This window comes from Oncorhynchus tshawytscha, linkage group LG01, assembly GCF_018296145.1.
Source record: "Oncorhynchus tshawytscha isolate Ot180627B linkage group LG01, Otsh_v2.0, whole genome shotgun sequence".
NCBI lineage: Eukaryota > Metazoa > Chordata > Actinopteri > Salmoniformes > Salmonidae > Oncorhynchus > Oncorhynchus tshawytscha.
The window spans coordinates 36,468,457-36,481,117 of NC_056429.1; the positions used below are offsets into that span (position 1 = coordinate 36,468,457).

General features: G+C 42.3%; 1 protein-coding gene across 3 annotated transcripts in view; it reads left to right on the forward strand.

The window, feature by feature from the left end:
• The window catches only part of LOC112250079 (myosin light chain kinase family member 4-like), a 69,570-nt gene extending 60,249 nt beyond the window's left edge, over positions 1–9,321 (forward strand). For 2 of the 3 annotated variants that reach the window (XM_024419945.2, XM_024415124.2), the window contains 10 exons: positions 2,216–2,321; positions 3,741–3,834; positions 4,456–4,565; positions 4,823–4,964; positions 5,711–5,781; positions 6,469–6,597; positions 6,814–6,966; positions 7,098–7,176; positions 7,342–7,392; positions 7,523–9,321. In XM_024419945.2, the coding sequence (XP_024275713.1) occupies positions 2,216–2,321; positions 3,741–3,834; positions 4,456–4,565; positions 4,823–4,964; positions 5,711–5,781; positions 6,469–6,597; positions 6,814–6,966; positions 7,098–7,176; positions 7,342–7,392; positions 7,523–7,585 (998 nt within the window). In that variant the 3' untranslated portion in view covers positions 7,586–9,321. The remainder of the gene's footprint in view (positions 1–2,215; positions 2,322–3,740; positions 3,835–4,455; positions 4,566–4,822; positions 4,965–5,710; positions 5,782–6,468; positions 6,598–6,813; positions 6,967–7,097; positions 7,177–7,341; positions 7,393–7,522) is intronic. The other variant, XM_024419952.2, reaches the window with a different exon arrangement.
• The last annotated feature ends 3,340 nt before the right edge of the window (positions 9,322–12,661 follow it).

Genomic DNA, 12,661 nt, shown 5'->3' on the forward strand with positions numbered 1-12,661 from the left:
TGTAAATTAAGTTAAGTATCTTGATATTACCCTGGATGGGCAAGCAGTCTGATAAACATTCAGAAACTCTAACTACTAGTGTCTTTCTAGTTAGGGACATTAAACTTTCAGTCACTCACACCACAGATCACATTACATTAAAGGCATACTTCTGAGTACTTTCCCAGAGCCAGATGAACTTGTGTATAACATGTCTATGTCTCTGTGTCCAGAATACAGGAAATTAAAGGACATTTCAATAGCCAATGCTAGTATGCTAGTAGATACAGTTGAAGTCAGAAGTTTACATACACCTTAGCCAAATATATTTAAACTCAGTTTTTCACAATTCCTGACATTTAATCCTAGTAAAAGTTTCCTGTCTTAGGTCAGTTAGGATCACCACTTTATTTTAAGAATGTGACATGTCATAAATAACAGAATTATAATAGTGAGAATGATTTATTTCAGCATCTATTTATTAAATCACATTCTCAGTTTACATACACTCAATCAGTATTTGGTAGCATTGCATTGTAAATTGTTTAACTTGGGTCAAACATTTTGGGTAACCTTCCTCAAGCTTCCCACAATAATTTGGGTGAATTTTGTCCCATTTCTCCTGACAGAGCTGCTGAGTCAGGTTTATAGGCCTCCTTGCTTGCACATGCTTTTTCAGATCTGCCCACAAATGTTCTATAGGATTGAGGTCAGGGTTTTTGATGGCCACTCCAATACTTGACTTTGTTGTCCTTAAGCTATTTTGCCACAACTTTGGAAGTATGCTTGGGGTCATTGTCCATTTGGAAGACACATTTGCGACCAAGCTTTAACTTGTTGACTGATGTCTTGAGATGTTGCTTTAATATAGCCACATAATTTTCCACCCTCATGATGCCATCTATTTTGTGAAGTGCACCAGTCCCTCCTGTAGCAAAGCACCCCCACAACATGATGCTGCCACCCCTGTGCTTCACGGTTGGGATGGTGTTCTTCAGCTTGCAAGCTTCCCCCGTTTTACTCCAAACACAATAATGGTCATTATGGCCAAACAGTTCTATTTTTGTTTCATCAGACCAGAGGAAATTTCTCCAAAAATTACGATACACTAGTCCGTTTTTTATGGTGGTTTTGGAGCAGTGGCTTCTTTCTTGCTGAGTGGCCTTTCAGGTTATGTTGATATAGGACTCCTTTTACTGTGAATATAGATACTTGTGTACCTGTTTCCTCCAGCATCTTCACAAGGTCCTTTGATGTTGTTCTGCGATTGATTTGCACTTTTCGCACCAAAGTATGTTCATTTCTAGGAGACAGAACACGTCTCCTTCCTGAGCAGTTTGATGGCTGCATGGTCCCATGGTGTTTATACCTGCGTACTATTGTTTGTACAGATGAACGTGGTATGTTCAGGCATTTGGAAATTGCTCCCAAGGATGAACCAGACTTGTGGAGGTCTACAATTGTTTTCTAAGGTCTTTGCTGATTTCTTTTGCTTTTCATATGATGTCAAGCAAAGAGGCACTGAGTTTGAAGGTAGGTCTTGAAATACATCCACAGGTACACCTCCAATTGACTCAAATGATGTCAATTAGCCTATCAGAAGCTTCTAAAGCCATGACACAATTTTCTGTTTAAAGGCACAGTCAACTTAGTGTATGTCAACTTCTGACCCACTGGAATTGTGATACAGTGAATTATAAGTGAAATATTCTGTCTGTAAACAATTGTTGGAAAAATGACTTGTGTCATGCACAAAGTAGATGACCTATCCAACTTGCCAAAACTATAGTTTGTTAGTTAACAAGAAATTTGCGGAGTGGTTGAAAAACGAGTTTTAATGACTCCAACCTAAGTGTATGTAAACTTCTGTCTTCAACTGTAGCTGTAGACTTCCAGACTATACACTAATGCTAGTTAGCAACTTCCTGCAAGCTGCACGCAGAGGTATAAAAATGGTATCCACGAGTTCATCTGACTCTGGAAATGGATTGCCAGAATCCCCCAAGTATCCCTTTAACACCATGCATGTATGTACTTCACACACATGACACAGCATATTGGATTATGAAATGCTGGCATTACGCCATATGATCTGTTTGGTTACTAAGAACAGAAAGGAATGTGTCTTCTGTATGCTCCTCCCTATCCTCACTTCTGTCCCCTCACACCCTTTCTCCCCATGTCCATGATATCCCTTATACCTCTCCTTTCCTCCATCTCTCTCTCTTCTCTCCAGACTCTAGCCCTCCTCCAGCAGCCCCCTTTGACCACCGCATCGTGACTCCGAAACCTCACCAGGTTACTACCTTCTACACCATTAACAGAGAGGAGGTCCTAGGAGGGTGAGTTGGGAGGAGAGAGAGAGAGACATGGAGAGAGAAAGGGAGAGAGAGAGAGAGAGAGAGAGAGAGTGAGAGACATGGAGAGAGAAAGAGAGTGAGAAACATGGAGAGAGAGAGAGAGTGAGAGACATGGAGAGAGACAGGGAGAGACATGGAGAGAGACAGGGAGAGAGAAAGAGAGAGACATGGAGAGAGAGAGGATGGCAGGCCCAGGCAGGGGATCCATAATACACTCACAGTTCGATTAGACCCTCAAACACACACTACACTGAAACCCCCAACCTCAGCTCTCATAACATCACAGTCAGGCCATGTATTTTTACTCCACAGTATGTGAAACAACCCCCCCCAGTTGGAATGAAATCAGGGAAATCTCACACTTGTGGTGGGGCCAGTTACAGTATTTTCCAGAGCTGTTTTAAATGCCCTCTCCATGGCAGATGATTAGACGGCCCAGGGGGCATTTATTACGCAATGACAGAGTGTGTACGCGCACGCAGTGGTAGAAAAAGTACCCAATTGTCATACTTGAGAAACATTTAAGATACCTTCATAGAAAATAACTCAAGTGGAAGTGAAAGTCACCAAGTACACTACTTGAGTAAAAGTATACAATTATTTGGTTTTAAATATACTTAAGTATCAAAAGTAAAAGTGTAAATAATTTAAATTCCTTAATATTATGCATGTCAGACATCACAATTTTCTTGTTTTTAAAAAATTACGGTTAGCCAGGGGCACACTCAGACTCAGACATAATTTACAAATGAAGCATTTTTTATAAGCGTTCAAAATTTAACGAGTACTTTGGGTGTCAGGGAAAATGTATGGCGTAAAAAAATACATTATTGTCATTAGGAATGTAGTGACGTAAAAGTACATGTAATCAAAAATATAATCGTAAAGTACAGATACCCCCCCAAAATGACTTAATTAGTACTTTAAAGTATTTTTTACTTAAGGACTTTACACCACTGTGTGTGTGTGTGTGACAGGGGTCTCTGATGCATCCCGCCAGTGTTAAAGCCAGTGTGTGTGTGTGTGTGTGTGTGTGTGTGTGTGTGTGTGTGTGTGTGTGTGTGTGTGTGAGAGTGAGACAGGCCTTTCTGATGCAACCAGCCAGTCAGCCAGTGTTAAACCCAGGCTCTGTATCTGCTGATTACTGCTCTGCACGCTAACACATCTCCCAGATAGCTGCAATAGTGACACATAATTGATATTACTGATTGACGTCATTACAGAGAGAGAGAGAGTGTGTTTGCCATGCCTACGCCCTACAATGACAACCCCAAAAGCCTGATTTAGAAAATAAACATTACTATAAGGTTATTGCTGTACTATCCTTAGCCTAGACAAGAAGAGCAGGGTGTCATCACTATTTATGAACGTGTTTCTCTGTTTGTGACTTTGGGTCCATAGGGGACGTTTTGGACAAGTCCATAAATGCGTAGAGAACTCTTCTGGACTGAAGCTGGCTGCCAAGATTATCAAAGCCAGGAGCCAGAAAGAGAAGGTAAAGACCTTGATCTAAATATTAGACCTGAAACAGATACTTTAATAGAGGCCTCCCAGGTATATATTTCAGAAATCGATGGCATATGTCGTAAAGAATTCGTATGTCCCAAACGACACCCCATTCCCTATCTAGTGCACTACTTTTGATCAGGGCCCTGGTCAAAAGCAATGCTCTACATAGGGAGTACAGTGCCATTTGGAAAGGGGCCATTATGTCAGTTGTACAGTATGTGTCCAATGTCCCCTCCATGAAGATGGAAGGATATTTTATAACAGCACAACGCCATAAAGAATAGAGAAACATTTTTAAATAGATATAGCTTAATCCCCCCTAATACTCACGGCACATGAGTCAGTCTCATCTCAGCTTAGTGTGACATGTGAGATGAGATAGCCATCAGATGTCTGTGGCAGTGCATCGCTGAATGGCTACGTTGTCATTTCAGATATTCATAAAGTGTAGTTAACCAGGCTCAAAGCCGTAGCTGGCTCAAGTTTCTGTGTGGTGCTGTAGGTCTCAAAAACAGACCTCGTTGGGTCTCTGTCTGTCCGTCCGTCCGTCTGTCTGTCTGTCTGTCTGTGTCTGTGTCTGTGTCTAAAGTATTGGCCTGTTTCCCAGGACGTGGTGAAGAATGAGATCCAGGTGATGAACCAACTCAATCACGCCAACCTGATCCAGCTCTACGCTGCCTTCGAGTCACACCACGACATCATCCTCGTCATGGAATAGTGGGTCTCCCTCTCTCTCTCTTATTCTCTGTATATATACGGGTATATATATGAGTTTGTATCTGTGGCCTTTGAAATGTTTGAATCCTTCCGTTTGTAGTGTGATTTTGAAGATTCAAATAAAGTATCTAAAGTGTGTGTGTTTCTCCTCTTTGCGCTACACCATATATCACCGGTCTATATTCCTGTGTGTGACGGGATCTCTCTCCGCTCTACCATCCAGAATGTGTGTGACTGTATTTCTCACCTCTTCACAGTGTGGATGGAGGGGAGCTGTTTGACCGGATCATAGACGAGAACTACAACCTGACAGAGCTGGACACGGTGCTGTTCATCAGACAGATCTGTGAGGGATTACAGTACATGCACAAGATGTACATCTTACATCTCGACCTCAAGGTATATGACACACACTTTAGGTCTTTGTTTGCTATTCAAATCTAATCCCATTTTATTTGTCACATGCGCCCGAATGCAACAGGTGTAGAAGTTACTGTGAACTGCCTACTTACGAGCCAATTAACCAACAATGCAGTTCAAGAAATGTAGTTTTGAAAATATTTACTAAATAAACTGAAGTACTAAATAAAATAAAAAGTAACACAATAAATTTACAATAGCGAGGCTATATATGGGGGAGGGGGGTAAATGTAAATAGTCTGGGTGGCCATTTGATTAATTGTTCAGCAGTCTTATGGGTTTGTGGGTAGGAGCTTTTTGGACCTAAACTTGGCTTTCCGGTACCGCTTGCCATGCGGTAGCAGAGAGAACAGTCTATGACTTAGGTGACTGGAGTCTTTGACAATTTTTTGGGCCTTCCTCTGACACGCCTAGTATATAGGTTCTGGATGGCAGGAAGCTTGGCCCAAGTGATGTACTGTGAGGTACACACTACCCTCTGTAGTGCCTTACGGTCGGATGCCGAGCAGTTGCCATAGCAGGTGGTGATGTAACCGGTCAGGATGTTCTCGATGGTGCAGCTGTAGAACTTTTTGAGGATCCATCTCTTTCCCATTTTCTCCTCCACCTGTGCACTTCTATCTATTTATCTTTATTGAAGACCTTGCCTGTATCACCACCTTTCGGTCATTGTCTTAGAATAGGTAGCTAGTTTCTTTGTCTCACTCTTTTGTGTCCTTTCCTAGCCGGAGAACATTCTGTGTGTGAGCAGAGCTACAAACAAGATCAAAATAATAGACTTTGGGCTTGCAAGAAGGTAAGATACAAATATCTACAGTATATATGGTCTATTTCTCTGTCTCTCTTCAGGGGCATTCTCTACATGTTCAAATCAAATCAAATGTATTTATATAGCCCTCGAAGAGAGGCCCTAGCCTTCGTACATCAGCTGATATCTCAAAGTGCTGTACAGAAACCCAGCCTAAAACCCCAAACAGCAAGCAATGCAGGTGTAGAAGCACGGTGGCTAGGAAAAACTCCCTAGAAAGGCCAAAACCTAGGAAGAATTCTAGAGAGGAACCAGGCTATGTGGGGTGGCCAGTCCTCTTCTGGCTGTGCCGAGTGGAGATTATAACAGAACATGGCCAAGATGTTCAAATGTTCATAAATGACCAGCATGGTCGAATAATAATAAGGCAGAACAGTTGAAACTGGAGCAGCAGCACGGCCAGGTGGACTGGGGACAGCAAGGAGTCATCACGTCAGGTAGTCCTGGGGCATGGTCCTAGGGCTCAGGTCCTCCGAGAGAGAGAAAGAAAGAGAGAAGGAGAGAATTAGAGAACGCACACTTAGATTCACACAGGACACCGAATAGGACAGGAGAAGTACTCCAGATATAACAAGCCTCCCGACACATAAACTACTGCAGCATAAATACTGGAGGCTGAGACATGTTCCTATTAACACTCTTCTCTCTTCATTCCCTCCTCTATCCCTGTCTCAGGTATAAGCCCAGGGAAAAGTTGAGGGTTAATTTTGGAACGCCGGAATTCCTAGCTCCGGAAGTCATCAACTATGAATTTGTCTCATTCCCCACAGACATGTGGAGTCTGGGGGTCATCACATACATGCTGTGAGTCCTCATAAACAATAACATTTCCAGCGACATGGTTTTAATTCAATGTGCTGACACCTAAATAACACTATTCAAAGGAAACAAGCTCCCGCGCAACGGAGCTTGCATGGTATTAATAGCTAACGTTTCAGCCTCCTAGCCTTTGTCAGAGCTTTTGTGATCACTTATCCTCAATGTCATCACTGTGGCTCACCTCTCTCGCTGTGCCTCCAGGCTGACTGGTCTGTCTCCATTCCTTGGTGACGATGACAACGAGACACTGAACAACATCCTTGCCTGTCAGTGGAACTTTGAGGAGGAGGAGTTCACCGACATCTCTGAGGAGGCCAAAGACTTCATTGCGCGCCTGCTGATCAAGAGCAATAGGTAAAAGTTACTGTGTGTTACTTTTTGTGTGCTGTCTAAGGTTGTATTATTATTCAGTTGTAGACCTGTGTATCCCTGTGATAGTGTGTGTTTCAATCATGCATGTGTGTGTTTGTGGGTGTGTTCCCTAGTTGGAGGATGAGTGCCTCACAGTCACTGAAACATTCCTGGCTGTCGGACCGTAATCTTCACTACCGCCTGCATCAGAAGGTAAAACACACACACACACACACACACACACACACACACACACACACACACACACACACACACACACACTACTTTCCATCCTTGAGATTTGTTTGGTATGATGCATTTAACCCATTTGTATCACAGTACACTAACATGGTAAACACACTGTACATTTTCTTACAGAAAAATAAGTGCCACTCAACGCACCCTCACCCTCCCCGAAAATCTAGACCGGTAAGCCCTCAAAACCACCCAGCCAACCAGCTCACAAACCTTGTTGACTTTCCTTTCATCTATATTCACAAATATACTGTAGGTGCCAAACATCAGGGGCTTATTCAGTCTTTCTTTTCTATTGGTTTAGTCCCCCATCCAGAATGAGTCTCCCCTCCAAAAGGACTCCCAAGACCCTGTGGGCACCTTATGATGACATGGGCAGGTGCCTATTGTTGACACTGGGGCCAGGGGTGGGGCCCAACCTGGACCAACACTGCTGTACCTGTATGGCTACTCGATCATTACTCTCTGCACTGCCTCACATCCTCGCATTTGTTATCTTTGCACCGCGGCTCGCTATAGCTCTCGCCACAGATGGGAGGGCGTGAGGCCGGCAGGAAGTTTAGGGTTACATTTCTACCTCCAACCCCAGCCCCCTCCCACTCTGTTACTCTGGCCACAACATCACCAAAGACTCTCAGCTAACAACCCAGCTAACAATGTCCACAGTGGCGCGTGGTTCACCATGCGGTCATTCAGTCCAGCAAGCACAAGAAGAAGGAACCTTCGCCATGACAAGGGAAGGGGGGATTGCAGGTGGGGTGGCCAACAACGGTTTGTTCAGCAGCTGAATGTCCCTTCTGGGCCAGTGTATTGCTCTCCTAGCTTCAGTTGGGTAACTGAAAGAACCCCGTTGGGACAGAGCGGACATGTGCAGCCCCCGGGCTGAGGTTTAGGAGGATGGCTTCTAGTCTGAGAGGACGTCATGCACAGCCCCTCGGACCGAGTGCCCGTTTTCCCCTAGTAGAAATTGTATCCAGTATTGATGTAGTATTTGAATGCAATGAATGTGGTGTAACGGTTACCTAAAACTTGACATTACTTGATAAAGAAATGTATGTGTTAATAGGATGGCTACCGTCATAATAGTTTTGTGTCATTCAAAAAAGGTATTTTGCACAGTCACATGTTATAAGCATCATGCCCTGAACTTTAATGGATCACTATCGAGTACAAACGGAACCCCCATCATATTATTTATGTGCATTTTCAGCATACTGTGGATGTGAAATACCTTATCATAGGTCTAGTTTACCAAGTCTTGTCATGCCAGTGCTTTTTTATTTATTTGAGAGGTTTTGAATTAGAAGTCTGGTGTGGGAGCATTTCTTTTCCTTGTATTTTCCTAGCATAGTTTCTAGAGTTAGGAGTACTTTCTTTCTTATTTACATTTGACAATACTGTCCATTTCTTTTTCATTTGCCCCATTGAAGTCTGTTGTATTATTTGATTGAAATTGGAACATTAACAGATTATTCCTTAGTATTTGCTCTTCCCATTGCTGCTAACGTTACTTTCTCCTGGCACCACAGGTGTGAATTTACTATAAAACCACCACTGTGCTTGCATGCTGTTGGCATGACCTTTGACCCTGCTTTGCTTTGGCCATTTGGAGTAGCCCTCTCACCTTCCATGAAGGCATACTACTGAACACTACCTATATGATTGAATAATTCATGTTTATCACTGAAGTTAGTCGCCATCCACTGGGCACAGATTCGTCAGTTCGACGTCTAGTTTTGATTTACATTTGGTTCAGTCGTCAACTAACGTGAATTCAATAATTATTTAGGTTAAAATATTTATGTTAAAAGTTGGGTGAAAAAAAGACGAAATGCCCTCATGTTGATAACGTAAATTCAATTATACTGAACAAAAATATTTACACAACATGTAAAGTGTTGGTCCCACGTTTCATGAGCTGAAACAAGGGACATGTCCCTCCCCCACATTCTGAAATTGCATTTTTGTCCCCCCCCCAGTTTTATCCTTGGAATGTGATACTAAACAAGGCAACGGTGTGCTTTTTTAAATTTATTTTTTTTACCTTTATTTAACTAGGCAAGTCAGTTAAGAACAAATTCTTATTTTCAATGACGGCCTAGGAACAGTGGGTTAACTGCCTGTTCAGGGGCAGAACGACAGATTTGTACCTTGTCAGCTCAGGGGTTTGAACTTGCAACCTTCCGGTTACTAGTCCACCGCTCTAACCACTAGGCTACCCTGCCGCCCCATTTAGGACCATGCAGACGCCTCCGAACGGTCGGGTAGGCTGTTAGGAATGTTTATCCAACTGAAAACAAGTTCTAAAATAATAATCATAATTATTGTCCCCCCCACTTAGATTATCACACAGGTGCACCTTGTGTTAGGGACAGTAAATGGCCACTCTAAAATGTGCAGTTTTGCCACACAACACAATGCCACAGATGTCTCACGTTTTGAGGAAGCGTGCAATTGGCATGCTGAGTGCAGGAATGTCCACCAGAGCTGTTGCCAGAGAACTGAATGTTAATTTCTCTACCATAACCACATCCAATGTCGTTTTAGAGAATTTGGCAGTATGATTGGCTGGGCCTGACTCCCCAGTGGGCGGGCCTATGCCCTCCCAGGCCCACCCATGGCTGCGCCCCTGCCCAGTCATGTGAAATACATAGATTAGGGTTTAATTTATTATTTTCAATTAACTTACTTCCCTATATGAACTGTAAATCAGTGAAATTGTTGACATTTTTTGCATGTTGCGTTTATATTTTTGTTCCATATAGTTTTACATGTTGATTCAACATCATCACATAGATTTTTGGGGTTGAAATTACATGGAAACAACGCTGATTCAACCAGTGCCAGTCTATTTGTGCTCTCACACCAACTTCTTGTCACTCATTGTCATGTCAATTATTATTAGCTTGACACTGACAGCAATGAAGTTGGCAAGAGCACAAACTGAGCTGGGACCAGGCTATGAAGTTAGAATTTATGTTCATGAGTTGTCTTGTTTCCTAAACAGGTTTTACTTGAAACGCAAGGCTTAGCGTCCATGAGAAGGGTATATAGTAGTATATAAAACCCAGGAGAGAATAAAACACATAAAAGAAGAGTTTATTTATTTATTTGTGTTCTACTGATTACATTTGAAGTGTTTGAGGAATTCTACTGTAGATCTAAATAAAATAACAATGTGTGAATTATTGCCTCGCTATTCTCAAACTATGGAGAGTGGGTTGATTATTTTTTGGTCAGATATTGATTGATTGTCAGATTATTTCTTGGTCAGATGTGCCCTCCATGATATCAAGTTGTTCTCTTTATACCCTTTCAAAGTGGAAAAGCATTGTGAATTGTTACAAAATATGTGATTTGTTTTTCCAAGTTTGTTTTCCTGTGATGATACCTAGATAGAAATGTAGAAAGATAAATAAATACAAATCCTGACATGATTTATTCCTGGTTTTACTCTACAATGTGAACAATACTTTAATTGACAGTATAGAGAACGTTAATTGAAAGGAGTTATCGAAAATCGTGAGGCTGTAGAATCCTCCTATTTTCTACAGCAGGGATGGGCAACTTGTGTTTCCCCCACCTTGCGAGCAAAACATTTTAGCATCCCCCTTTTAACAGCGGAGAGAAAAAATATAGGTTTAGAGTTCATTTCCTGCAATTTTGCAAATTTTGCCATAGGATTGAGGGAAATGTTTACAGTTTTTAATAGGGTATTTGAGTGAGTAAAAAAAGCAATGGGGGCCCATGGTTTGTAATTTGACCAAGTTCAGATAGCTGGCCGCTAGACTAATTTATGAATCTAAAAATGTTTTGCTGACATGCGCTATTTGAGTGACTGAAATAACAAGAGAAAAACTGCTGAATCACAACCAAATGTCCCCTCTTTTGTGTCCCTGTGGGATCCCTGTTGTACAGGGCATATCAATCAGTAATAATTTGGAGACTTTTGTTTATGTCTGATACTGGCCACCAGAGAGCAGTATTAGACGGCAACAATCAACCCTCATACTGACTGAGGCAGCCCCATATTTCAAGCAGTGCGGCTCATGCTTGATTTGTTTAAGGTCCACATCATATTGCTTTGATAGTCCCTGGTGAATCAACACCATATTTCTAGTATTTTATATCTCTTTTTGAAGACGACATAGGCTACAGTAAGACAAGTTGCCTAAATATGGAGAAAACACATTTTTAAAATGGTATTTTATTTCGCCTTTATTTAACCAGGTAGGCTAGTTGAGAACAAGTTCTCATTTACAACTGAGACCTGGCCAAGACAAAGCACAGCAGTTCGACACATACAACAACAGAGTTACACATGGAATAAACAAACATACGGTCAATAATACAGTAGAAAAAATAAAAATCTATATACAGTGAGTGCAAATGAGGTAAGACAAGGGAGGTAAGGCAATAAATAGGCCATGGTGGCGAAGTAATTACATTATAGCAATTAGACGCTGGAATGGTAGATGTGCAGAATATTAATGTGCAAGTAGAGATACTGGGGTGCAAAGGAGCAAGATAAATAAATAAATACAGTATGGGGATGAGGTAGTTGGATGGGCTGTTTATGGATCCTATACATATTCTCTGGATAGAGGCTATAACAAAACCATTAACACTACTTCTTCAATGCCTATTTAGAGGTACCTTTTTTTATTCACCCCACAGACATAATCATTGTGAAACATATAGTTTCCCAAACTCGGTCCTGGGGCCACTCCTGGGTACACGTTTAGTTTTTTTGCCCTAGCACTACGCAGCTGGTTCAAATATTCAAAGCTTGATGAGAAGCTGGTTATTTGTCACATCTGTGTAGTGCTAGGACAAAAACCAAAACGTGCACCCAAGGGGGCCCCAGGACCGAGTTTGGGAAAACCTGGCCTAAGGGGTAAATGTCTTGGCTGGTCAGACCAGATGCTGGTCCAATAGGACAAAAGTGAGACGGTGGCTAGATTATAACTTTCTATTAGGCCTACAGTACATGATCCTAGACAACAAACCTACAGGTCTAACCTCTGCTTGATGCCTGTGGTGGGCTCATGATTAGACCACAGGACCTGACTTCTTACCATGGGTGTGCTGCTAGTGCTCCTTGTGCCCTGCCTCCAGGTATTTACCTTAAAACCAGGCCCTGAGCGATGCGGCGGCGGGATATGCGTGTCACGCAGAGCAAGATGAAAGCAGCAGGTTCTAGATGTAATTAGGCCCTCCAACTGAGAAGCCAATATATTCACTTCACTACGCTCACCTGAACAAATAAACTCTGAAGGGATGGCGGGATTGATGGGGGTGTTTTGATCGTGTAGAGAGAGAGGGGAGAGAGAGAGAGAGAGAGAGAGAGTGTGTGTGTGTATTTGGTAGGTCAAAGAATAGAACAGAGCTGGTCGGTCACCCTGTGGTCAACCAGCAGTGTGAGAGGTTCCAATATGCCTAT